A 23703-nucleotide genomic window follows, 5' to 3' on the forward strand; every position below is an offset into this window, starting at 1 on the left:
CCAACTAGCTGGGTGGACACAGCTAGAAATAACAGGAGACACTGTCTCAAATAAAATGGAGGGCAAGGACCAATACCAAGGTTGTCCTCTGCCCTCCCTATGTGCATCATGGCATGCACATGCACCCCTCCCACCAAACAAGAATAATTTGGAAATATAGGTGTTGTTTCAGTTGGTGAGTTTTTTGTCTTCTTATAGCAATCTTAGTTTGATAAAGAAATTATTATCCATAATCTGATTTCATATAATGTTCTCTTCATCAATGAAAGTATTTTTTGTTTCCTTTTAAAAAACAGTTTTGAATAGTGTGTCATAATATATGGGGTTTTATGATATTTCTAGGTAGTTAGTCCTAGTATACTTTTTTCCTAATCATAGTCTTTATTTTTAAAAAGTTGTAGTATATATTTAGCATAAAAACCTATGTAAGCACAACTTGAAATAGCTTGGCCTTAGCTATATACCCTGGCATGTTTTGGTAACACGCAGTATTAATACCCTGGCACAATAATAGCTTGTACACGCCCACATCCTGAAGCCCTCATGATTTCATTTAAGTGGTCCCGCATGCCTGTTTTGTGATCTTTCCAAGCTTCCCAAGTCCAGGGTTCATCAGCACATTTCCTTGCCACACCCATGCAGATGCAGCCCCCTCCCCACCCTTCACCTGTGCACATGGAACCAATTGCCAGAGAGCACGTTTCCCCCTGAGCGAGCAGTATTGTGAATTTTATCTTCTCTTCCAGAAATCAGTTCGTCTTCGTTGCAACAGATGAAATTTCTTGTAACACCTCTGCAGGTAACAGACATTCCTACTTCCTGATGCTCCCATCTGAGTCTCAGTATCCTTTTTTTTTTTTCTTTTTATCTTCTTCACATGCTGCAGTTAAGTCACTATAGTAAGTTTAGTTTTTATAAAGAGAGAAAGAGACCATATACTTTTGAGTGTAGCTGAAGCTTTTAGGATCTACCATATGAAAAATACATGAGGCATTTTTGCTAACTCTGATGTTTGTATTTCTGATTTTAATAATTCCTGGTTCAGAAGGCTAACACTTGTGGTGAACAAATTCACAACAAAATTCATGGAATAATCAGTATTCTTATTGTAAAATCCTGACCAAGGGAGCTTAGGGACATAACATGACTCCCGTGCTTTTTGACATATTGTATCTATATTCAGAGAGGTTGAAATGGGAATTATTTGGAATCCTTTATAGAATATTACTGGCCATAAGAGACTGCATCCACAAAGCCAGTGGCATTAGGAATATGATTATGTCTGTCTTATAAGAAGGGGATCTTCCTTTCATTAGCTAAAGATCCTGTTTCCTTTCCTTCAACACATATTCTCAAGTATCAGGACTTAAGGAAAGGAAAGTTTATTTTGCTATCAAAACTAGGACATTGGTGAATAGAAATTGCCTAGTTGCATAATATGTCCATCAAAATAATCTCTGTCATTTTGCTTTGATGTAGTTCAGAACAATAAGTTTGGAATTACTGGATTAAATGCCAAAATAGTCCCTTAATGAATACTAGCGCTCTCTCTCTCTCTCTCTCTCTCTCTCTCTCTCTCTCTCTCTCTCTCTCTCTCTCCACTCCTCTTTTTTTTTAGTATGTGTGTGGGGTGGGCTAAAGCCTAAACTACCTCAAATAATCACTAGGCAATCTTGCCAATGAGATGCTTTTGACCAAGGAAAGTGGATGTTACAGTCATAACCAAGCTTGTCACATGATGTTTGAATGCAAACAAACCACCCAGCCTTACACACAGAGCATGCATCTGTTGCCAGTCACTCTTTACCAATGGAGTAGTAAACAAAGGTGCAAATTACTAAGAATGTTTTATGCCCTGTTCAGAGTCTTTAGAGAGAATGAATGAAAGGAAGGACAGAGCTAGCTAGGAACATGCTTCTGGCATGGCCACACAGGACTCCTCATGTGGGTCATTTACAAAGGCATTCTCTGCATTTTTTAGTGGGGTTGAGGTGTTATTCCAAGAGTTACACAAGCAGCTGCTTGCTCCATTTACATGAAGCTCCTTTGCTAACGATGCTGCTCTCTTCTTCCCTTATCTCTATGCTCACATATCTCTGCTTCTCCCAGTTAGAGGTGCTGCCATAGCTAACACCACACTAATGCCTTACAGTGGAAGATGGCCTGTTAATTGCTTTTCTGAGAGTGACAGGGTGAGAAATAGTTTTCTGGGACACCAGGATAACTTAACATTTCCAGAGTGGAGCAATGAAAAGGAGGTGGGATGGGAAGAGAATGGAACTGGGAGGAATATGGTGGCTTAGCATGTGAGCAAGTGTTGTCTGTGGATATACTAGTGCTGCAGACTCACTGTCTTCCCTGTTAAACTTCACGTGTGTTCCAGTGTGTCTCAGGTTATAGTCTGACGTCATGGATAAAAAACTGGACACTGGCAATATAAAAGGTAGATATTGATCTCATCCCATGAGCTGACAAACCCTGTTATGATAGCAAGTTGTCCACATGCAACCTTCTGTAATGAAGCAATGGGAAATGCTTGCACGAGCACAGCCCAGTTCTGCCCCATCCTGTCTTCTCTAGGAGGGCCGCTCAGTAAATTCCTAATGAATTGCTATGGATGACATTTCAAAGATACCACTGTTCCTCTGATGACCATGTTAATACTGTGTTGTGTGCTTCATAGCGTCTCACTTGAACTGGAAGGTTTGAATCAAACAGGAAGAAAAATACGCCCATGGGGAGTCTCTCAGATTCCCTTGTAGCTAGCCTACTTTCCATACAGAATCAAAACGAAAACTCAGAATTACAATGAAACTAATGTCTTCTAGGAGCTCTTCCCTCGCAAGCTGCAAAATCCTAATGCACATATAGTACATCCTACACAGCCCACCTGTCAGGACCCCCACTTGCTTACCAAACTGGCACCACAGAGAGCAAGCCTGTTGTATCCTGGTCTCGATCAATAACCAGGGTTCAATAACAGACACATTCCTTTTTCTTTTTTTAATCTTTTTTTATTAAGAAAATTTTTTATTCATTTTACATACCAATCACAGATCCCTCTCCTCCCGCCCCTCCAGCCTCCCTCCCCAACCCATCCCCCATTCCCTCCTACAAGAAGGTAAGGCCTCCCTTGGGGAATCAGCAGAGCCTGGTACATTCAGTAAAGGCAGGTCCAAGCCCCTCCCCCTGACTCAAGGCTGTGCAAGGTTTTTTAGAGGAGAAAACTATCAGTGATCTGGGCTGAGGATGAATTTAGTGGCAGAAACATGCCTAGTAGAAATAAACCTCTGGGCTTGGTCACCTACATTGAATTTAAAAAACAATCAGGATTCTTAAAATCTTTCTTTGTAAGGCTTGCTGAAATTTATAGAAGTTCTTAAAGGGATGGGTTTTTGGAAAAGGCTGCAAATGGTGGGAGCTATGAGGAGGCAGTTTGTGGCTTAGTGATGGTGAGATGATCAACATCAGCAGAAGCAGGTCATGATCTGTTGCTTGAGCTTCCCAAGACAAACAGCATATTTTGCAGAGAATGCCCTCATGTTGATTCTGCTTTTGCTAGCTGCATGGAGTAGTTACCCATTCTCATTTGTTGTCTGTGAGACTGTGGGAACAACAATTTTCTTACTCAGTGATTCCAAACTTGCAGTATTTGAGTTGGCCAGTTTTCCTCTGGATGGGGCTGATCTTGAAGGGGACAACTAGAGACTGTCCCTTTAACAATAGGGTATAGGGATAACTGTTGCATCTGCCTACCACACTTGAACCATCTCTTTATTTTTCTTTTTTCTTTTTTTATTAAAATTCTTTTATTCATTTTACACACCAATCAAAGATCCCCCTCTTCTCTCCTCCCACACCCCCAACCTCCCCTCCCAACCCACCTCCCCCATTCCCTCCCACAAGAAAACAAGGCCTCCCATGTGGAGGCACATTCAGTAGAGGCAAGTCCAAGCCCTTCCCTCTGCCTCAAGGCTGCACGAGGTGTCCCATCATAGGTAGTGGGCTCCACAAAGCCCGCTCATGCACCAGAGATGGATTCTGATCCAACCGCCAGGGAGCCTCCCAAGGAGATCAAGCTACACAACTGTCTCACCATGCAAAGGGCCTAGTCCAGTCCCATGTAGGCTCCACAGCCATTGATGCAACTTTCATGAGTTCCCTCTAGATTGGTTTGGTTGTCTCTGCATGTTTCCCCATCATGGTCCTGATGCACTTACTCATAGAATCCCTCTTCTCTCTCTTTGACTGGACTTCTGGAGCTGTCTAGTGATTGGCTGTGGATCTCTGCATCTGCTTCCATCAGTCATTAGAGAAAAGTTCTGTGGTCTGATCATTCACTGGTCTGATCTCTGGGGGAAGCCAGTTGAACCATCTCTTAACATATAACATCAAGATCCTTCCATGTTTGGAGTCTGCAGAAGACATAAAGGGTGGAGGGGGTGGTTTGTTCTTCTGAGAAAACCTCCTGCCTTTGTGATTCACAAGAACATTTCCAGATTAGACTAGTGACTATAGCAGAATAAGATAGGTCTTATGTGAGAATGGAGGCTGAAAATCAAGTTGCTTAATGACTGGAATTCTTTCAAGTCTTAGTGTTTATGGAGCTGTTGCCACATCCTGGGAAGGTATCTAACTCCTGAGGCCACAGCATTACATTCAGGATGAGCCATCCACAGACAAATTTCCATTCTAATGGAGAGCATACCCCAAATCATAAAGATAAAAAAGCATAGGATATACCTGGATATAAAGTTGGACTGGAGCCAACAAGATAGCTCAGTGAATCAAGGTGCTTGCCATCAAACCTAATAATTTGAATTTGATTCCCAGGGCCTATATAGTAGGAGTGAACCAACTTCCCAAAGATCCCCTCTGAGCTCTACATACCTGCCATGGCACATGCATACCCATACATATACACACATGCACACCAAATAAAAATTAAAATGCAATAAAAATAAATTTAAAAGACAGAGTTGCAAAATCTCTAATTAATCAAAAAGCAGCAGACGAAAAGGACTTTAAGGTGACATGCATTTTTAGCTTCCATGATTAGAGACACTTTCTAGACAAGGGTGGTACTGAGAAGACACTTAAATCTAGTCAAGGGATGAACCAAGTGTTTCATTTCTGTTGCTGTGATAAAAAAACAACCAACCAAAATCAACCTAGGGATAGAAAGGGTCTATTCTGTTTGTGGTTCTGAACTACAGTCCTTCATAGACAAGAACTCAAGTGTCCAGTCAGATACTTCATTGTCAAAGGCAAGAAGGATACAAGTGATACATGATGCACTCTTGCTCTCATCCAGATTGCTTCAGTCCTGGGTAGGTCAGGACCCCCTGATCAAGTAATAGTCCTGCCCACAATGGGCTGGGTCTTGCTACATCTGTGAATAGTCAAAAACAGCCGCCACAAACATGCCCAAAGGACATCCTGATAAAGACAATCAACTGAGACTTTCTTTCCCAAGAAATTCTAACTTGCAACAAGTTAACAGTTGAAACTAATCATCACCCCAGATTTTGCCCCTGAGAGTTCATCAAGTTGAACAGACAACCAGTGCAAAGGCCATGCAATTAGGCATGCTTACAGTTTCAGGAGCAAAATGTCCAGGGTGATCAGAGCAAGTGTATATCTTAGAGATATCTTGGAGGTAGCTCAGACAAGCTAAGACTAGAAGGCTGTGAAACCATTTGACATTCCCCATAATCACTGAGGGATTCATTTCAATCTCATTATTTAACACACTCAGTCATAGATCTTGATAGAGACCAGAAAGGTCTGTGATAAGAACAGGAGAAAACAAAAGCCTCTGTGAAGATTCTTGAAAGTATAGAGAAGGGTGGTGACAGCCTACAGTGATACGTGGCCATGGAATTTTGAGGAATGTTTGTTTCTGAACAGTGTTTGGTAGGAGAATAAGCAGGACATGCTGGTAGGGTTGGAAGCACAAGTCCAGTCCGTATTAAATGGGACACCTGTATTACTGTCACCTTTCTTATTGCTGTGACAGAATGCCTGAGGAAAGCAACTTAAGGGTTTTATTTTGGCTCATGGCTTGAAGGCACCACCCACCATGGTGGGGAAGGCATAGGGTCAGGAGACTGAGGTGGAGGGTCACACTGCATCTAAAGACAAAAAGCAGAGAGTAATGAATGCTTTGTTCTTTTTATTGAGTTTAGGGCCCCATCCGTGGGGTGGTACCACCCACATTCAGTGTGGATCTTCCTTAAGCAAAGCAATCTAGAATCTCCCTCACAGATGTGTTAGAGAGGTTTGTCTCCTAGATGATGCTAGACCTTGTCAACCTGACAATCAATACTAATCATCACAACCCTCTCTCTTCTTCTAGTGTGGCATGAGAGTTTCCCGGTGTGGAGGGTTGCATTAAGTCATTTACCCTGTAACAGCTGCCTCTGTCATGGGCTCTACTGAATTCTTCAGGATGTATCAATAACTTGCTGTTACTGAGTGAATTCTATGTGCTGGCATGTAATAAGCTATAGATGTACATATGTGTGTGCATGAGTCTGTATACAAGACACACAAAAGTTTATCACAATAGTGGCTTGAGAACTGGCTCAGTCAGTAAAGTTCTTGCTACACAATCATGAAGGTCTGTTTTTAAGCACCAGAAACCATATAGAAAAGCAGTACCAGTGTCCAGTGCTTATGATATCCTAGTAGTGTGTCTGAAAAAATCCTAACTAAATGAAAATAGCAAAGGTTGTTGGAGTCATCCACTGTGAGGCAGGTCTCTTAAATAGTGAAGCAATATTTGGCATATCCAGGGCACCAGGTTGAGTGTGAGCACTGTTTTCTTCCTTTATTCCCATTGAGCCTACATGCATGCACACACCTGCAATAAACTTTCAAATAATGTTTAGAAGAAATTGCTAAATTGGCCATTCCTCTAATGGATCCTTCAGCAAGTTCCCTCTAATTGTCCCCCCTGCATCGGGGGATTCTGATTGCTCAGCAAAGTTGTCACGAAGAAAACTGATTTGTGGTTAATTGGTATTGTTTCCAATGGAATGTGATGTACATTTTGCTTGAAGTACCAGATGCAGAGGGAACACGTAAGTAAAGGTACTTAGTAAAAATAATCATCTTGTTTATTGCAAGCTTACTGTGTATGAGGCACTGTTCCAAGATTGTGGCATGCAATAACAATAAAATGTACTCATAAAAACAAAATGTCCTTATCCATTTCCCTGGTAAAATTAGAGATATATAGATAACTCTAAAGTTACCTAAGTAACTGAGTTAGAAGAAGATGACAATAGTGAAAATTTATGACAGAAGTATCATTATTAAATTCAGAGTGTGAGCCCATTCAGTCCCCCCACTCAACCCTCTCACCCTGGGCATTGGATTCCTGGGTCTGAAAAGGGAACCTGAATATCAGCATTCTAGCAAGTTCTCCCAGGCAGTTCCATAGCAGAGTTCCTCACACACCTGTGAAGTCTTTTCTGTCCATTGGTAAGGAGAATCTAGAGAATCTTCTGGATGTGGGTCTTCTACTAGCTTTGAGCCCCAAGCTGTGGTTGACCCTTCTGTATTTAGCCCAACCCGGGGGCATCTCCCACATATGTATCCCATCCCACATCCAAGAGACAGAGGGCAGCATCTGCCTCATTCTCAGCCAGTAACTGATGCCTGTGACCCACCACCGTCACCTCATCCCCATTATAGCCGGAAGCCCTGTACTGTCAGTATTCCTAACTTTACTTAGCAAAGGGGTGGCAGAGGCAAATGATTCCAGGAATTTCAAACCTAAGGATCCTTAGCTACTGCTCAACTCCACTTCTCTGTGGGACATTATCAGATTACAGATCTGATAAAGGATACAAACAGTTCTGTGACTGTCTGTGTATATTATGCCGCTGCTGGGATGCCATGGTGATTTCAAAGCATGATGGGAAATTCCTACTGACTTTTACTACAATGGCGTTAAGATTGAAAATGAAAGAGGTTCCTAAGAAGTTGTCTTTAGTGTGACTGTGTCTCTTTTATCAGATGGAGCACCCACTCCAGACTAACATATTGTAAGGCCCATAGTGGGACTTTTTGTGTCTTCCTAAATGGCAGCTGTTCTGCTTGTTGAATCTAGAATCAAGGTTTTTATTTCAAACCTACCCCACTGAGATTCAGACTAATGCAAGGTATTGAAACTGCATTGAGAGGACAGGAAAAATGATTGGGCCTGATTTGAAAAGGATATAGAGTCCAATTTTCTTCTATTCTATAGTTATTGGACTATAGGTGTACATTTATGTTCATCACACAATTGTGTGATGGACATCCTTGTGCAAAAAAAAAAATCTGTGAGACTTCTACAATGATGCTACAGAGCTTAGAATATGCTTTCTATCCTCCTCCTGGGGCAATTGGAAGGACCATAAGGTAGAATCTGTGTTCGGTGATTCCTGAAACTGATTGCTTTAAATTCAAGGCGAAGAAGTGAGCAAGGACTCAAATCTGAAAACCCAGAGCCCTGTAGAGAGAAATGGAGCTGTATATTCCTTGTATATTCATTAGAGCAGTTGATGCAGTAGGAACTGACTTCCAGCTCTTTTGAGTTTGGTTCTCTTAATCTACAGCTTAGGAAAATAAAAAAGTTGTGCTTGTTCCATGATTCATAAACAAGTGTGTACATTATTGTAGAGAAAGATTTTGAGACCTAATATTCGGACTTCAGTTGGTCACTCCACAAGAAAGTGAATAGGAACATTCCCAGGATTAACTGCCCCTCTGAATTCTTTTCAAAACACATAAGCAATTGTCATCTTAATATTTTCAGGAGGTTCTTTATCCTGTTGCAGAAAACCAGGATGTGTGGTCTGTGGTGCTGGTAATCAACCTTCCAGTAAGGATGCTGCAGACCTGTTGGTGCCATTTTGTTTCACACTGGCTGGATCAGAGCCATTGTCTCTGAAAGATCTGTCCTAAATATTGGCTACTATGAGCCTAGCATGGTTCATCTTCCTTGTCAACTTAGCCAGGTTTAGAAGCACCTAGAAAATTATAAAGATGCACCTCCGAAAATACATGTGAGGTCATATCCTTGGAGAATTAGCTAAGGGGAGAATGCCCACCCTAAATGTACAAAGCACCATCCCCGTAGGCTGGGGACCCAGATAGAGTGAAAAGGAAGAGAAAGCCAACTGGCATAAGCACTTTCCTCTCTGGTTCCTGGATATCATGAGCTGAATAGTCAGGATGCACTGAACTCCTGGTAGGAACTAGCTAGTATTTCTCCCTTTAATCTATGGATGCCCAGCATTGTGTCAGAGAGACATGAAAACTAACACATATCTCAAAACTTTCTCCACATGGAGCATGTTGTTTTATCCTTAGCCTAAAAGTTAAAAATGGTGGGATCCGGCATTTGCCAGGGGAAAATTTTTGTCCTGTACCTCCTGAGCTGTCTGGTAGATACTTACTTGTATGAAAGGAAGAAGATATCTACTTGTTTCAGGAAATGGGTAGATGATAACCTAGTCAAGGAAGGAATTAATGCTGGATATAAGAGATAGAAGATCCTAAAGGCCATGTGCCTTCTCAGTGTTTTCCTCCCCCTCATGCTGGCTACAGCTCCTTTCCCCTACCAGTCCCTGGGAAGAACAGAGGGTGTGGTCCAAACAAGAACCCACTTGTTTAGGATCGTGTAAGTTCCAAATGCATTCCCCTCTGCATGGGAAGTGGTTACAGCTCACCAGTGCCTTCCGCCAGGAGTAAATCAAGCCAACAAGCTTTCTGTTGAATCTTTCCATCATCATTTGGCAAAGTCCTCAGAATTCACCAGATGAGGATAATCAAATAGGATGATTATCTGGATGGGATAAAAAGGTCGTGTGTACTACTTAAGTCTCCACCTCCTTCCTCCTCACTACCTTAGAAAGTCTCACCAAGGTAGATGGTGGGATGGGCCAACAAGCTTTATAGACTCAGTTGGCTCTCCATTGGAAAGAGAAAGAGAAGATCCACTAACCCCAGGGCTTCCCATAGAGGAGTTAGAACCACTGGACCCTCACACCTTTGCAATATGTATGTGATTAGCCTGGCTTCGTTTTCCTAAACACCTACAGACTATATATTCCAGTTCTAAAGAAAAGGGGTACAATGGTCCCTAGAGGCACCACACAGACTGGGGTACACTCACTGTCTCCATGAGGCATGCTGATGTGAATGTTCCCTCTGCAGTCACTCTTCTTGCAGGAGGGACACAATAGGACTAGCTAGGAAGGTCACACCACCTTGTAAACTTCATTTCAGGGGTGAACAGCCTTCACCCACCTTTCTGCCCCACAGGGATTCTCCCAGCTGTCTCTGAGACTAGAGGCATAGGAAAGTAATGTTAAGGAGATCATAAAAGACTCTTAATTGAAAAGGAGCGAAATTAATTACACCGCACTTACTACATCCTTAGAAGAAAACTGTGAGACTGTTATAACTCTGCCTGAGCTACCCACGCAGGCAAATCGTGTTTCATTAGCACCCAGCTTGTCTTAACTAGATTTTTGAAAACATTAATAATAAGCACTATTTATACATCTCAGTAGAATTGACATTTTTTTTTTAAAATAATGGATTCAGAGGCGCCAGGTGGTAGTGGTGCATGCCTTTAATACCTTCACTAGGGAGGCAGAGGCAAGCAGACCTCTGAGTTTGAGGCCAGCTTGGTCTACAGAGTAAGTTCCAGGATAGCCAGAGCTACACAGAGAAAACCTGTTTCAAAAAACAAAAATAAAACAAAACAAAACAAAAAAAGGATTCAGGCCTGTGAAGATGTCTCAATGGATTGTCCTCACATAGAAGTTGGGTAGGTGTGGCAGCCTGGCACAAGAAAGCTGGCTAGCTAGACTAACCAAATTTGCAAGCTCCCAGGGTCAGCAAAAGACCCTGCCTCAGTAATAAAGTAGATAACAATTAAAGAAGACACCTAACATTAACCTCTAGCTTTCACATGTATACCCAGTATCAACATCTGGCATTGACGTGCATGAGCACACTTGTACAAACACACCTTGCACATTCATATGCATACAAATAAAAACGTAGGTTCCTGTTTCCCATTCAACAGATAGAAGAATCATTCACTTCGCTACAATGTAACCTTGAGTTCAAGTGCAGGAATTGAAGCTACAGCTGTAACATAAATTAGATAGATCTTGATTCCACAGCATTTGTAAGTTGATGCTAGAAGTACCTGTGAGCATATTAGAATAGAATCTGTCAGTTGCCTCTGAAATCAAAATTATGGGCTATAGGGAGAGGCCAGCTCATGAGATGCCATGTAAGTAGCCTTGCATCCTAATGTTTTCCATTCTCTGTGGACGATTTGAAAATGTATCGTGTTTGTTCTTGAGCATTTCACATGCTAACTTGGCAGAACTCAAATAGATGCACATTATTTTGGAGTGGGATAGATGTGGATCTGAGAAAGAGACGTCTTGCCTGACTTAGAAGAACAAGGATAGTGTAAAAACAGAACTTGAATGTGGAGGTTCTTGGCTTTCTCCCTAAGACCTCATGTTGCCTCCTTGTTTTAACTTGAAGCCTTATATCTGTAAACCACCAGGAAGCAGCCAACAAAAGAGGTGTCCATTATCCTGTGTTTTATTTTCTCATAAGGGATTTTGGTTTTGTGGCCATTTGTCTAGTGATTGTAATATAGCAAGGTGCAAAGCTCCACATTCCATTTCAAGAGGCCCCAGTTTTTGTTTTGTTTTCTGTTTTTGTTTTTTTTTTTTTTATTTTCTTTTTCTTTTTCTGTAACTTGAAGGGTTTTGAATGTCTGTCAGTGCTAAGCAGAATGTTTAGCAAGTTTATCCTAAAGAATCTTTCTACTGGTAGAATATACAGTATGGTCCTGGGGAGAGAGCGGTGTGGGGAAGAGTGCTTGCTTTGTAAGTGTAAGGACCCAAGTTTGAATCCCAGGCGCACGTGTAAAATAGCAGGCACAGCTGCATTTATCTGGAAGCCGTACCTTGGGGAACTGGGAGTGGAAGCAAACAGAGCCTAGAGCTCATTGGTCAGCTAGCCAAGCCAATATGGTCCAGTGAAAGATCGTGAACTCAAAACAATAATGTAAAGGGTAATAAAAGTAAACACACACACACACACACACACACACACACACACACACACACACACACACACACACACCCCTAATGGTAGATCCTAGTGATAGAATTATAAAACCAGTTTGGGGATTTAGCTCAGTGGTAGAGCGCTTGCCTAGCAAGCACAAGGCCCTGGGTTTGATCCTCAACTCCAAAAAAAAAAAAAAAAAAGAAGAATTATAAAACCAAAGCGAATAGCTCCATGAGTATAGGCTCTTGCTGCCAGGCCTGATGACCTGAGTTTAAGTCCCAGGAACCTACACAGTGGAAGGAGATATTCAACTAAGCAGTAGTTTGTCCCCTGACCTTCAGACATGCAAAGCAACATGCACATGCCTTCATGCACACATACACACATGCACACATACACACACTAGATAGATAATTTTTAAATTAAGAAAAATTTATAATATACTTACAAGCATCTTTAGAATCTGGCTTCTCTCCTCCTCTTTGCTCCCTCCTCATCCAATGGCCCATATCCAAGGAGCAGACATAGCTTCAGCCCCATGGGCCTTTCTTAACATAGAGGAAAAGGTGAACAACCATGTAGAAAAGTAAATAAAATTATCAGAGATGTGCCATGTGGCGTTAAGCGTAGCAAGGCTGGAAAGTAGCCTTCAGAAAGGTAGTCAGAAGAGGACACAGCAGTTGGATGTTTAATCCAAAACATAAATGGTGAAAGGAAGTGGTTCAAGTGGAAGAAGAGTGAATAGACAGGTCCTGAGACTGGATTTGACTGTGTCTAAGGACTATAAATGAGACCAGAGTGCCTAGGACACAGAGCCCATGGGCTACATGGGAACAAATTAAGGACTGAAAGAGGGATAGAAGATATAGTTCTAGAACCCATGGGGAAACCCATGAAGGGTTCTGAGCAAAATGATGAGATACAATTTACACAGATTTATATTTAATTAAATAGAGGAATGGATGGCTGAATGGAAATCAAAGGATGGATGGACAGATTACATAGAGCTGAGAACTGTAAATGGCTTTTGATTTGAAAGGATTCGAATTGAGCAAAGGTTGCTGAATTCATTCTGATATAATACTGGTGTCTTTTATCAGGTTAGTGATACTTTATGTTGAATACAGTAAGAAAATTCATATTTCCTTAAGATTGCTGGTTTGTTGGAACTGGAGTCAAGTTAGTCTCATGGTGTGATTACATCTTGTCCAGTTTCACCTGAAATGGTGGTACAAAAGATTACTTCATCCAAGGTCAGATCCTAACACGGCAGGCAGCCATAGCCATGTTGCCCACACTCTTGTGGAGGTCTCTGGGAACTGCTGTTCTTTGTTCAGGCTGTGCTTAGCCAGCTCTGAGGACATTGGGGTGCCTACGTGCCTGGCGTGTCTGCTGAAGAAGCAGTCTTCAAGTCCGCACCTTCCCTAATAACCTTGTGTCTAAATTGTGGTGTCACACAAGGGCGTGTTTGGAGATTAGCATCTGAAAAGAGGCTTCCTTGCTCTCTGTTAGAGCTGACATGGTCCCTTTTCCTCAGTGGAAATGATATGTATTAATCATCATAAAACCATGGTATTCTGAAGGTAGAGGTCACCCTGAGGAGAACAAGAGCCTTCTCATTTGGGAGGAACAGTTTGGGGCTGTTGTATTTTCTTCAGTCTTGGAAGACAATGTTGCCAAACTGTTACCTTGGGCTTTCTGCAAAGGTTGAAGGTATGCCCAGTATCAGAGCCCCAAACTAATCAGAGCAGAATAGGAGATGGAAGCTGTGCCTTCATTCAATTCATTAAGTCATTTCCTGAAAAGTGGACTCTTATGTATATGTGCAGGTATGTGCTTGTATATGGAGGCCAGAGAACAACCTCAGATGTCATTCCTTAGGGCATTAAACACTTCATGGGAGGGGGATGTTTAATGATTTATCACTGTTCTGGAACTTGTCAAGTAAACTAAGCTGACTGATCACTAAGTCCCAAGGACCTCCCTGCCTCTACCTCCCCAGTGCCACCACACTCAGCAGTTTTGAAAATACGGGTTTGGGAGCTCTAACTCAGGTCCTCATGCTACAGAACAAGCACTTGACCAATTCATCTACCTCCCAGTGCAAAGTGTACATTGTTGCCATAGCAAAACTATTCCCAAAATGAAAAACAAATTGTTTTCCATCTTTACACTCACTGTGAGAAACTCTGTGGGCTGTCACTTAACATATGCCCTAGGATTCTTTTCCATGTCTTCTGTTAATATAACTGAATTTTTCAGGTGAAATATTAAGAAACAATACAAATCAATAAGATAAAAACCAAATGCCACCATCATGTTAGCATATCCTCATGCCGTGACCTTGAATCTACTCTTCCTCACAGAGAGTGGGCTCTCTGGTAAAACTTTTGTTTTTAATGAACAAAGGGACACAAAAGTCCCTTTGAATGAAAGAAAAGGGAGAATGAGTTGACCATTTGCTAGCTTCAAAGAGAAGTGTGCCTCTGAACAGAAGTACTCATTATAGCAGAGCTGCTGGGGATCAGGCAGCCCTGGCTGGATGCTGAACACTGAATAAGGTGATTTCAGCTTCATGCTCTTGGAAACAGGGGTGGGGGGACAGTTAGTGCCCTTGGGAAGTCCCTGGTGATGTTGGAATCATCTATTGTCTTGTCCATCTGTGGTCTAACTTGGAGTCTGAGACTTAAAAGGTCCTTCAATCAGTTTAACACACACACACACACACACACACACACACACACACACACACACACACACACACACACGTTCTACTGTGTGAAAAACCAAGTCAACTGACCAACTGCATAGACTCTTATCCAGTAACCAACAGAGCAAGGGCATGTGACAGGACCCTGTAGCCATAGGCCTGAATCCTGCCTCAGTGTCTTGAGTCAACTCCTTGTTTTAATAGACTCTGAAGAAGATTATTAGAAGGAAAATATGGGGAAAACAAGGGAAGACACTAAGTACACTTTTGTATTTCAAGGGACCAGTGATAGATAGTGTAAATTAACCCATTCATATTTTTTTAAAAAATGGTCAGAGTCAAAAGATGCTGAAAATGCAGAGATACCATTAAGTGGGAATGGGGCATCCTCCATTCCCCAACAGCTTAGGTATCCCCATCTCCCAGCTCCACTTGGCTCTCTGCTAAAGGAAGCTATTTCAACTGGGTGCTTAATCTCCCACCTACTAGGAAAGACCTCAGCTGGTACTTGGATTACTTGGGCATTGAAAAACTAACTGACTTGCCTGCAGGGTAGAAGAGCTCTACTGTTGTTCAAATCTTACATGGTCTTTTAACAAAAAATCAGAGCCAGATATCAGGGTAAAAGCTGAAAGATCAGAGAAGCAGAACAGCCAGCCACTAGTTCTTAACTCTACGAAATCTTCATCCTAAAGAGAGTGAGTTCCTGTTTCCCCATGCCTTATATACCTTTCTTTGCCCTGCCGTATTACTTCCTGGGATTAAAGGCATATGTGCTTCCCAAGCAAAGGCATGAGATCTCAAGTGCTGGGATTAAAGGTGTGTGCTACCACTGCCTGTGCTCTCTCTGTGTCTAATCTAGTGGCTGGCTCTGTCCTCTGATCTTCAGACAAGTTTATTAGGGTACACAATATATCACCACACTCTACCATGCAACTGAGAGAATCAGATGAAAGTCAGTGTCCCGTTCACCCTTCCCTGCATTTTTTTTGTCTTATTATGCCTGCCTCTTTCTCCTCTAGAGTGCATTCTCTTTTTTTAATTTAATTTTATTTTACTTTACAATACAATTCAGTTCTACATATCAGCCACGGATTCCCTTGTCCTCCCCCCTCCCGCCCCCTCCCGCCCCCTCCCGCCCCCTCCCCTTCCCCCCAGCCTATCCCCCATTCCCACCTCCTCCAGGGCAAAGCCTCCCTGCCTCCCTTGAGGACTGAGATCAACCTGGTAGACTCAGTCCAGGCAGGTCCAGTCCCCTCCTCCCAGGCCGAGCCAAACAATCCTGCATAGGCCCCAGGTTTCAAACAGCCAACTCATGCAATGAGCACAGGACCCGGTCCCACTGCCTGGATGCCTCCCAAACAGATCAAGCCAATCAACTATCTCACCTATTCAGAGGGCCTGATCCAGGTGGGGGCCCCTCAGCCATTGGTTCATCGTTCATGTGTTTCCATTCGTTTAGTTATTTGTCCCTGTGCTTTATCCAACCTTGGTCTCAATAATTCTTGCTCATATAAACCCTTCTCTTTCTCACTAATTGGACTCCCAGAGCTTCACCCAGGGCCTAGCTGACAGAGGCATTCTCTTTTTAAACCACATGTGGTGGTCTCCATATCAGACTTGCCTTCCGGGGACCTATCTTATCTTATCTTAATCAATATCAACATTCCACTGTTTAAACCATCTCCAGAAAAGTTATCTGGGGAGGGATGTCAAACAAGCAAGGATGTATTTGAGTGTGCACATCACTCTGAGATGTTCAATGGTCCCCTCCAGTTCTGTCCACTGTGTCACCTACAGCATGTAAAGTAAACTGATATGTGGAGTGCTCCAGTCTAGAAATTCACTGAACACCCAGTACACTTCATTTCCATCCCTTGTTCCTTTTCATTCTAATGCCAGCCCTTGAAGCTATAGTAGTTGAGGGAGAAAGACAATAGAGACAGAAGAGTCAAAGGTTCAGGAAGTAGACTAAACTATACTGCTCAAGAACTGGGCCAAGGACAGATGAGATACTGGGATGCCAAAATCGAAACCAAACCAGACTATGATTCCTGCTTGACTCAGGGGCCTCACAGACGCTTCACAGCATCTCATCTGAGTACAGCTGCTCCTTGACAATCTGAAGGATTGAGCACGAGCTGCACCAACAGGTCACTGCACTCTTTCTGATGTCCCTGATCCCATTTGCTTGATGACAGTCAAGTCAGATGAAAAGACATCTATCTACTCATCTACTCTTGACCATTAAATTCTGTCTGGGACCCTGGACTTCTCAAGACCAGTCTCTCTAGTGTTTGCTTCCTGCCTGCCTCAGACTCTGAAGTAGCTACGTCACAGTGGGGGAGGATGAGAGAGAGAGAGAGAGAGAGAGAGAGAGAGAGAGAGAGAGAGAGAGAGAGAGTGAGTGAGTTTACAGCTACATGCCACATCTAGGGCAGTGGTCCCCTGAGATTTTACCACCACCGTTTTCTTGGTTTGTGTAAATGTACTTTGTGATGTTTCAAGAACAAAATTCACACAATGATACACTTCTCAGAATGGGTCCCCATCATTAACTTGCACTTGACTGTATATGGAATACATCCATATGATCAGCTGTGTTAAATGGACCACCACACTCAGACTGAGCTTCTTCGTATCATGTGGTCAAGTGGGGATGCTTCTTGGTGTAAGATGAGCACAGCCCTTCCATGATGTCTTGGTAATCTGTATCTTATGCTGGAGTTCTTGCACTGTAACTGTGTGGGAGAGCCCAGTTTCACCTCTCCTTTCCTTTGCAGTTACGGACGAGTTTATGCTGCCGACCCCTACCACCACACACTTGCTCCAGCCCCCACCTACGGCGTTGGTGCCATGGTAAGTAGCAGTTCCTCCTTGTCCTCTGCTCTTGCTGTCTTCCTCCCTGCCCTCCCACCCCCAGCTGGGGCCTCAGTGTGGGCTGATGGTTGAAGTCCTCTCACTTTCCCTTAATTGAATTTGTCTCTTGTGCTAACAGCAGCTAAAATGCCACATTAATCCTCCCAGTAAACTTGATAAATGTCTTAATTTCTTGGCAATGTAGTGCATGTAAGTTATTATATTTCTAATTTTGCAAGTCTCACCTAGCGAGCACTTACCTTAATGGAATAATTAGTCATTTTGATAATTAAATCCATCACTAACGGAATGCAGTGTCAATGCAGAACTTTTTTTTTCTTTTTTTTTCCCTTCCCTCCCGTGCTGCTCATTCACATAGCCCCAAGGTTCCAGCCCCAGCACAGACTTCAGAGGAGCTAAGCTGCACACTTCCAGGCCTCTGCTGTCAGGCAGCTGAGAATCTGCCTGCTTCTCCTCCCCTTTTACAATTCATGTTTAAAGTCATAGTCGCCCAGGAGAGAAAGTAGACAGCGGGGCACACTTTGTGTGTGTGCCTAGTACATAAGAAATCAAGGAATCAGCTGGCTTTGGGGGTTGTCTTCTTTTTATTTTTTTCTTGGGGGGGTGGGAAGTCTGGGATTTTATTTTTGTTTTGGGAAGGGTAAGGGGGAGGGCAAACTGGGGGCAAGGGTGGGGTGAATTTGCCTGTACTTGTTCAAATTTCTATGCACTAAAACTCTTGAGTCCAGTAAGACGTGCCCATTGCGTGAGAGCGTATGCGATCATTACAGCGCTTTGGCATGTGGTCTTCTGCTTGAGTCAAGAATATCAGTCCTCTTCCTAAAACTCAGTCCCACAGACAGTCATTGGAATCACCAATACTTTTGGCTAAAGGAAATGGTTAAGTGTCACCTCATAGCTGAAGAAAGCTCTGGCCAGACAGTTCCCTGGACGCTGGGTCATAGAAACCCAAGCAGGATTAGAAGAGCTTACTGTTCTACATCTACACAAGCTTGATCACACCCAGCAGTGCCCCTGTTTCACCCCCACCACAACATCAGAATCCGCAGGTTCCCAACCAAATCCAGAAGCCTCCTACCCCCGCCCCCTTTTTTTTCTTCAATTTGGCATTTAGCAACCCTACTTCAACACCTAGGCCACTTGAGGAAAGGGGTGGAAAGGAGAACCAAATCCCTAAATTCAATAAATAGTCTAGAATCATTGTTAAATGTCAATAGAGTGTCTCCCAATAGAGCATCATATCAGTTAATCCATTCATCAGTAAAGTGAACTAGTTCCTATCCATCCACTGTCCCATTTATAAACCAGAGGCCTCATAGCTAGTAGGACCAGTGGATCCAATTCAATTTCCTGGGGATTTTTTTTTCCATAAAGAGTTGCCTGGGGAGGTCAGGACTGACCGTACCATTAGCTTTCTGAAAAGGTCCTGGGGTGGGGAAGGAGGGTGCCCTCTATTTTGGTTGGTTTTGAGTGTCTATCTTTTTTAACATTAGTCTTTTTGGTGATCCACATGTTACAAAAGGAAAACTGTAAAAAACCGCACCCCTCAAATTGCTTTGTTTCAGAACGCTTTTGCGCCCTTGACTGATGCCAAGACTAGGAGCCACGCTGATGATGTGGGTCTCGTTCTTTCTTCATTGCAGGCTAGTATATACCGAGGGGGGTACAACCGCTTTGCTCCATATTAAATGACAAAGTCATTAACAAACAAACACACAAACAAACAAACAAAACAAAATCAACCTTCCAATGTGGGGAGAGAGGAAGCTTTCCGAGGCCTGAGTGTTTCAACACATGCAGTAGGACATCATTTTAGCAACTCAAAGAAAACAACTAAAAATAAAAAGAGGAAAAAAATAACATTTTTTATCTTATACCTCAGATATTTTGTTCTGTGTATTTTAATATTGTGGGTCTTTGGTTTTGGAGGTTCTCGTAGTTCAGTTGCTGGCTGTAGGAGTATTTGTGGTTGATCTAGAGAGAGGCTAGATATGAATAAAAACCGATTTAGGGCCATATCCAGAGTGCTATATTATGTAAATGAATTATATGCTGAACATGAAGCTACTGGGGTTAAGGTGTTTGGGAAGAGTCTAAGTGACAAGTCATTCTTTCTGCATCTATATTATTTTATTCTGTGAAAAGGGAGGCTGGGAGGGGCTTAGGGGTTTGGGACTGGGGTTTGGCTGAAAGAAAAAAAAGAATATATAAATATATATATATATAGTAACTGATGAATCTAAATGACCCACTGCACCACCGATCCTAAATCTATGGTTCTAAGTTACTCCTGGCAAAGTCAAGCCAAAGGCTCTGTTAAGAAACCGCTTCTTACGACGCTGAGACTGGAGTTGAAGGAGGTTGTGTAAGTTCCCCTCTTATCATTCCATCTGCAGTACTCAGCTTCCTACCTACCCACTAGTTATTTAAGCAAAGACTACTAGTTAGGCCATCAATAAGCATTCTTTTTATATTTCTTCCAGTATGAGAAATTATTGATATCACTGCTGACTTTTATATTATGGGAGGGAAAAATTAACATTAATAAAAAGGTGATAAAAAGCACTGTTTCTATTTTTTTCTTTTTTTCCAAAAAAAAGAAAGTACTAAAAACTTAACTTCTTTGTACCAGTTAAAATCTGTATAAAATTTACATCTGTGCAGTGGAGTTATGTTCTAGAAACAGTCTCTGAGGCTTTAGTTTTAGCTTAGTAGATTAACTGTTAGAGACAGACGTATAATTTTTATGGAATTACATGATAATCATATCTGGATTTATAGTTGCATTTTACAAGTATCGCAATCATTGAATAGAGATAATCATGGTATTTTCATCAGCTTGATACTTTTTGAAAACATGGCTGCGCTGTGAGCAACTTGCAATTTTTCAGTCTGTGAGAGCCTGCCCTCCCCTCTCCCCGTGCCCCAGGGTTATCTTAAACTGGTATCTTTACTTCTGTCTCCGAGGCCCAAGAGGATTGTCAGAAGGAAAGAAAAACAAGACAAAGAACAAAACTATAAGCTCCCCCGCCCCCCAGAGAGTAGTGTGGGCCCCCGTTCTTTCTTGGATGCCGGGCCAGAGCAACACAGCCGAAAAATTGCAGCTTGTGATTTTCTTCTGTTGGAATCCCCCCATGTTGTCCTGTTTACAAGTTAACCTAAGTTGGGGTATCTGTCATGGGTCTTCTTGTTTTTGTATTTCAATTATAAACTATCAGCAAGCTGTCCCCTGAGTAGTGTTTCTGCCTGTGTCGCAGTGCAGGCCCCGTGGCACGCACCTTAGTGAGTTATCAATTCACGCTGTGAACCTGCCAATCCGCTGTAACAACTGCTTTAAGATCAAAACCAAACAAAACTTTAAAAAGAAAAAAAAAATGTGTTTGTGATCCAGCTTTTCCTAGTCATCCTACGTGCATGCCCGTAAGATCGGTTGGCTATTAAACCATCAATAAAGTTTCATGAGATTTGAAAACAAAGTTTCTGTAGCTTCGATATCTAAGACAGATGATCATGGTTTGGGAGAGAAAGAAAAGGAAAGGGCGAGGAGGGGAAGGGAGAGAAACCACTGAACGCTGAGAAGAGAAAAACCTAGAAACTGGTCTTTTTTTCCTCCCTTTTGAGTGGGGAGGCGGGGCCTGAGGGGAGACTGTTTGGCAGCATCCCTAGAAAATTCTTATTCCCCCACCTGCTACCGTGGGATGACCATGTGTGCACCTGGTTGATGTTATTGATTGATTACGATGCTGTAGCGTTCGCCCCCGGATGGGATAAAGAGAGTGACCAAGAAGGGGCTGCAGAAGGGTCAGCAGATAGCCCTTCCCAGTTACCCGCTTTCCAAGCCCAGAACCTGCATTGTGTATGAAATCACAAACATGGAATTCTTACTGTGCTGACTAAAGTAAAACTCATTTGCAGTTTTGATTTTCATCAATGAAATGTACTTTCCCCACGACTGTATGTAGTTTTAATAAAATCATTTAGAGCAAGTGGGTGCCAACCGATGTCGCAGAACCTTTTGTCCAGGCACTCCACCGAGCTGCCGATAAGTCGTTTTAAAATGTCATGTCAGAGGTGTAAACAAACATTTTGGATTTTTTTAAAAAACAGTATTTATTTGGAATGTTTTCATTTATCTAAATAACTATTGCTATTATGAATTATGGAAAAAAGATTAATGTGGCATATAGTGACTTCTTAACACACATCACTCAATCTGCAAACCCAGAAATGTGTATATCTGTCTTTAGAAATTAGTGTTTATATCACTTACAGTGGTTTGTGAATAAAGAAAACTGGTTTGTAATATCAAAAAATAAAAGCTTAGTCTGAAAAGGTACCTGTAAGTTGGTGTTCTGAGTTCTTCTGCCTCTGTGGATTTCTTTATGGAGTCAATTTCACATACACACACACACACACACACACACACACACACACACACCTGTAACATTGTACCCACAAGGGGGCTGGAGCGGGTGCCACCAAAGTGCATACTGGTCAGGGGAAGGCCAGATGCTCCATTCCTCTGGGTCAGATCCCTTTTTTCCATACTTGTCTACCCAAAGAAGTCAATGAACCCATGCTGGGATGTGTAAGAAACACTGATGCTCTTCCCCAGCATGTTACTGTCTGTGGTTTTACTTCAGTATCAGTACCCTATAGATTTCAAACAGAGGTAATTAGACGGCTGGTTGGGGGCGTTTGTGAGAAAGCCTGCTAGTTCACGCTACTGAGTACTTTGAATGGGTCAGGCAGCCTGCTTTGTCTATTGTATTTCTCAAGTTCATCATTTAGGAATCTCCTCATGACCTAGAGAGGTAAGGTAAAGGTGTCTGTGGCCAAGTGTAAGGACCTGCATTTAATCCCTGGGACCCACATGATAGAAGGAGAAGTGACTATCACAAGTCCTCTGAACTCTGTACTTACACTGTGACATGCACATGCATCTACATACATACAAAATGTAAGACACTCAAGAAGCCCACCAGAAGTCAGCCATGGTAACTCATACCTGTAATTTCAACCTCAGGGGGACAGTCCTCAAGTTCAAGGCCAGCCTGGGCTACATTGTGAAATCCTATCTGCAAAATTCATTGTTTTAAATTATGAGTGTGTGAGTGTGTGTGTGTGTGTGTGTGTGTGTGTGTGTGTGTGTGTGTGTGTGAATGTAGGTACCTTCAAAGCCCCAGAGCCTTTGGATTCTCCTGGAGCTGGAGTTACAGGCATCTGAGAGCCATCTGATACGGGTGCTGGAGAAGTAACTCAGGTCCACTGGAGGAGCACTCTGTACTCTTAACCACTGAGCTTTATCTCCTTTAAATTAATTTTTTAAAAAAGAAATCCATCATGCTTGAACATTCTACCCCATATAGTTACTTAATATCTTAATCCTGTCTTATGTAATTATTTAAACAATCCTGTCAATCTGAAAACACACAAAGGTTAAAAGATGCCAAGAGAAGCTAACCAACAGCCCTGTGCCATAGGCTTTTCCCCTACCTGGTCCAGGTAGATGCACCTCCTAATTCCCTGGAATATGAACATAAGGCTCAGCGGTTAAGAGTGCCTGTGCTCCTCCAGAGGACCTGAGTTCCATTCCCAGTACCCACATCAGGCAGCTCCTAGCTGCCTATAATTCCATTTTCAGAGGAATCTAAATCTCTTGCCAATTTGTGGGCACGGCGTATGTGTGTGTGTGTGTACATGAACACACACATGAGATACACAATCATCTGTACAATATGCTTGCAGCAACACCTCAGGAATGATAGGCTAATATTACAGGTAAAACAGTAGAGGTACAAGGAGGTTAGTTAATGTAAGATCACAGAGCCAGTGATGGGGAGTGTCTCCACTGGCCACCAGAACCTGAGAAGCAAGATTTTTACCCTGAATGTCTGCTGAATACCTCTGGTCTCTTGTCCTCTTTCTACATCAAAGGTTGTCTGAATAGCATGAATTCTGAGGATGGGAATCATAGCTGAGTTCGCAAAGTGCTTACTGTGCAATCA

General features: G+C 42.5%; 1 protein-coding gene across 41 annotated transcripts in view; it reads left to right on the top strand.

Annotated features, from left to right (window-relative positions):
* Nucleotides 1-22031, top strand: part of Rbfox1 (RNA binding fox-1 homolog 1) — a 2167575-nt gene extending 2145544 nt beyond the window's left edge. For 8 of the 41 annotated variants that reach the window (XM_052759386.1, XM_052759384.1, XM_052759381.1 and 5 more), the window contains 3 exons: nucleotides 747-799; nucleotides 17599-17674; nucleotides 18054-18306. In XM_052759386.1, the coding sequence (XP_052615346.1) occupies nucleotides 747-799; nucleotides 17599-17674; nucleotides 18054-18201 (277 nt within the window). In that variant the 3' untranslated portion in view covers nucleotides 18202-18306. Of the gene's footprint in view, nucleotides 1-746; nucleotides 800-17598; nucleotides 17675-18053; nucleotides 18318-19260 lie in introns of those variants that run through there. The other 33 variants (XM_052759375.1, XM_052759400.1, XM_052759376.1 and 30 more) reach the window with 20 other exon arrangements.
* Nucleotides 22032-23703: the final 1672 nt, after the last annotated feature.

The sequence above is a fragment of the Peromyscus californicus genome, unplaced genomic scaffold (genome assembly GCF_007827085.1).
Source record: "Peromyscus californicus insignis strain IS unplaced genomic scaffold, ASM782708v3 Scaffold_3__1_contigs__length_106647218, whole genome shotgun sequence".
Classification (NCBI taxonomy): domain Eukaryota; kingdom Metazoa; phylum Chordata; class Mammalia; order Rodentia; family Cricetidae; genus Peromyscus; species Peromyscus californicus.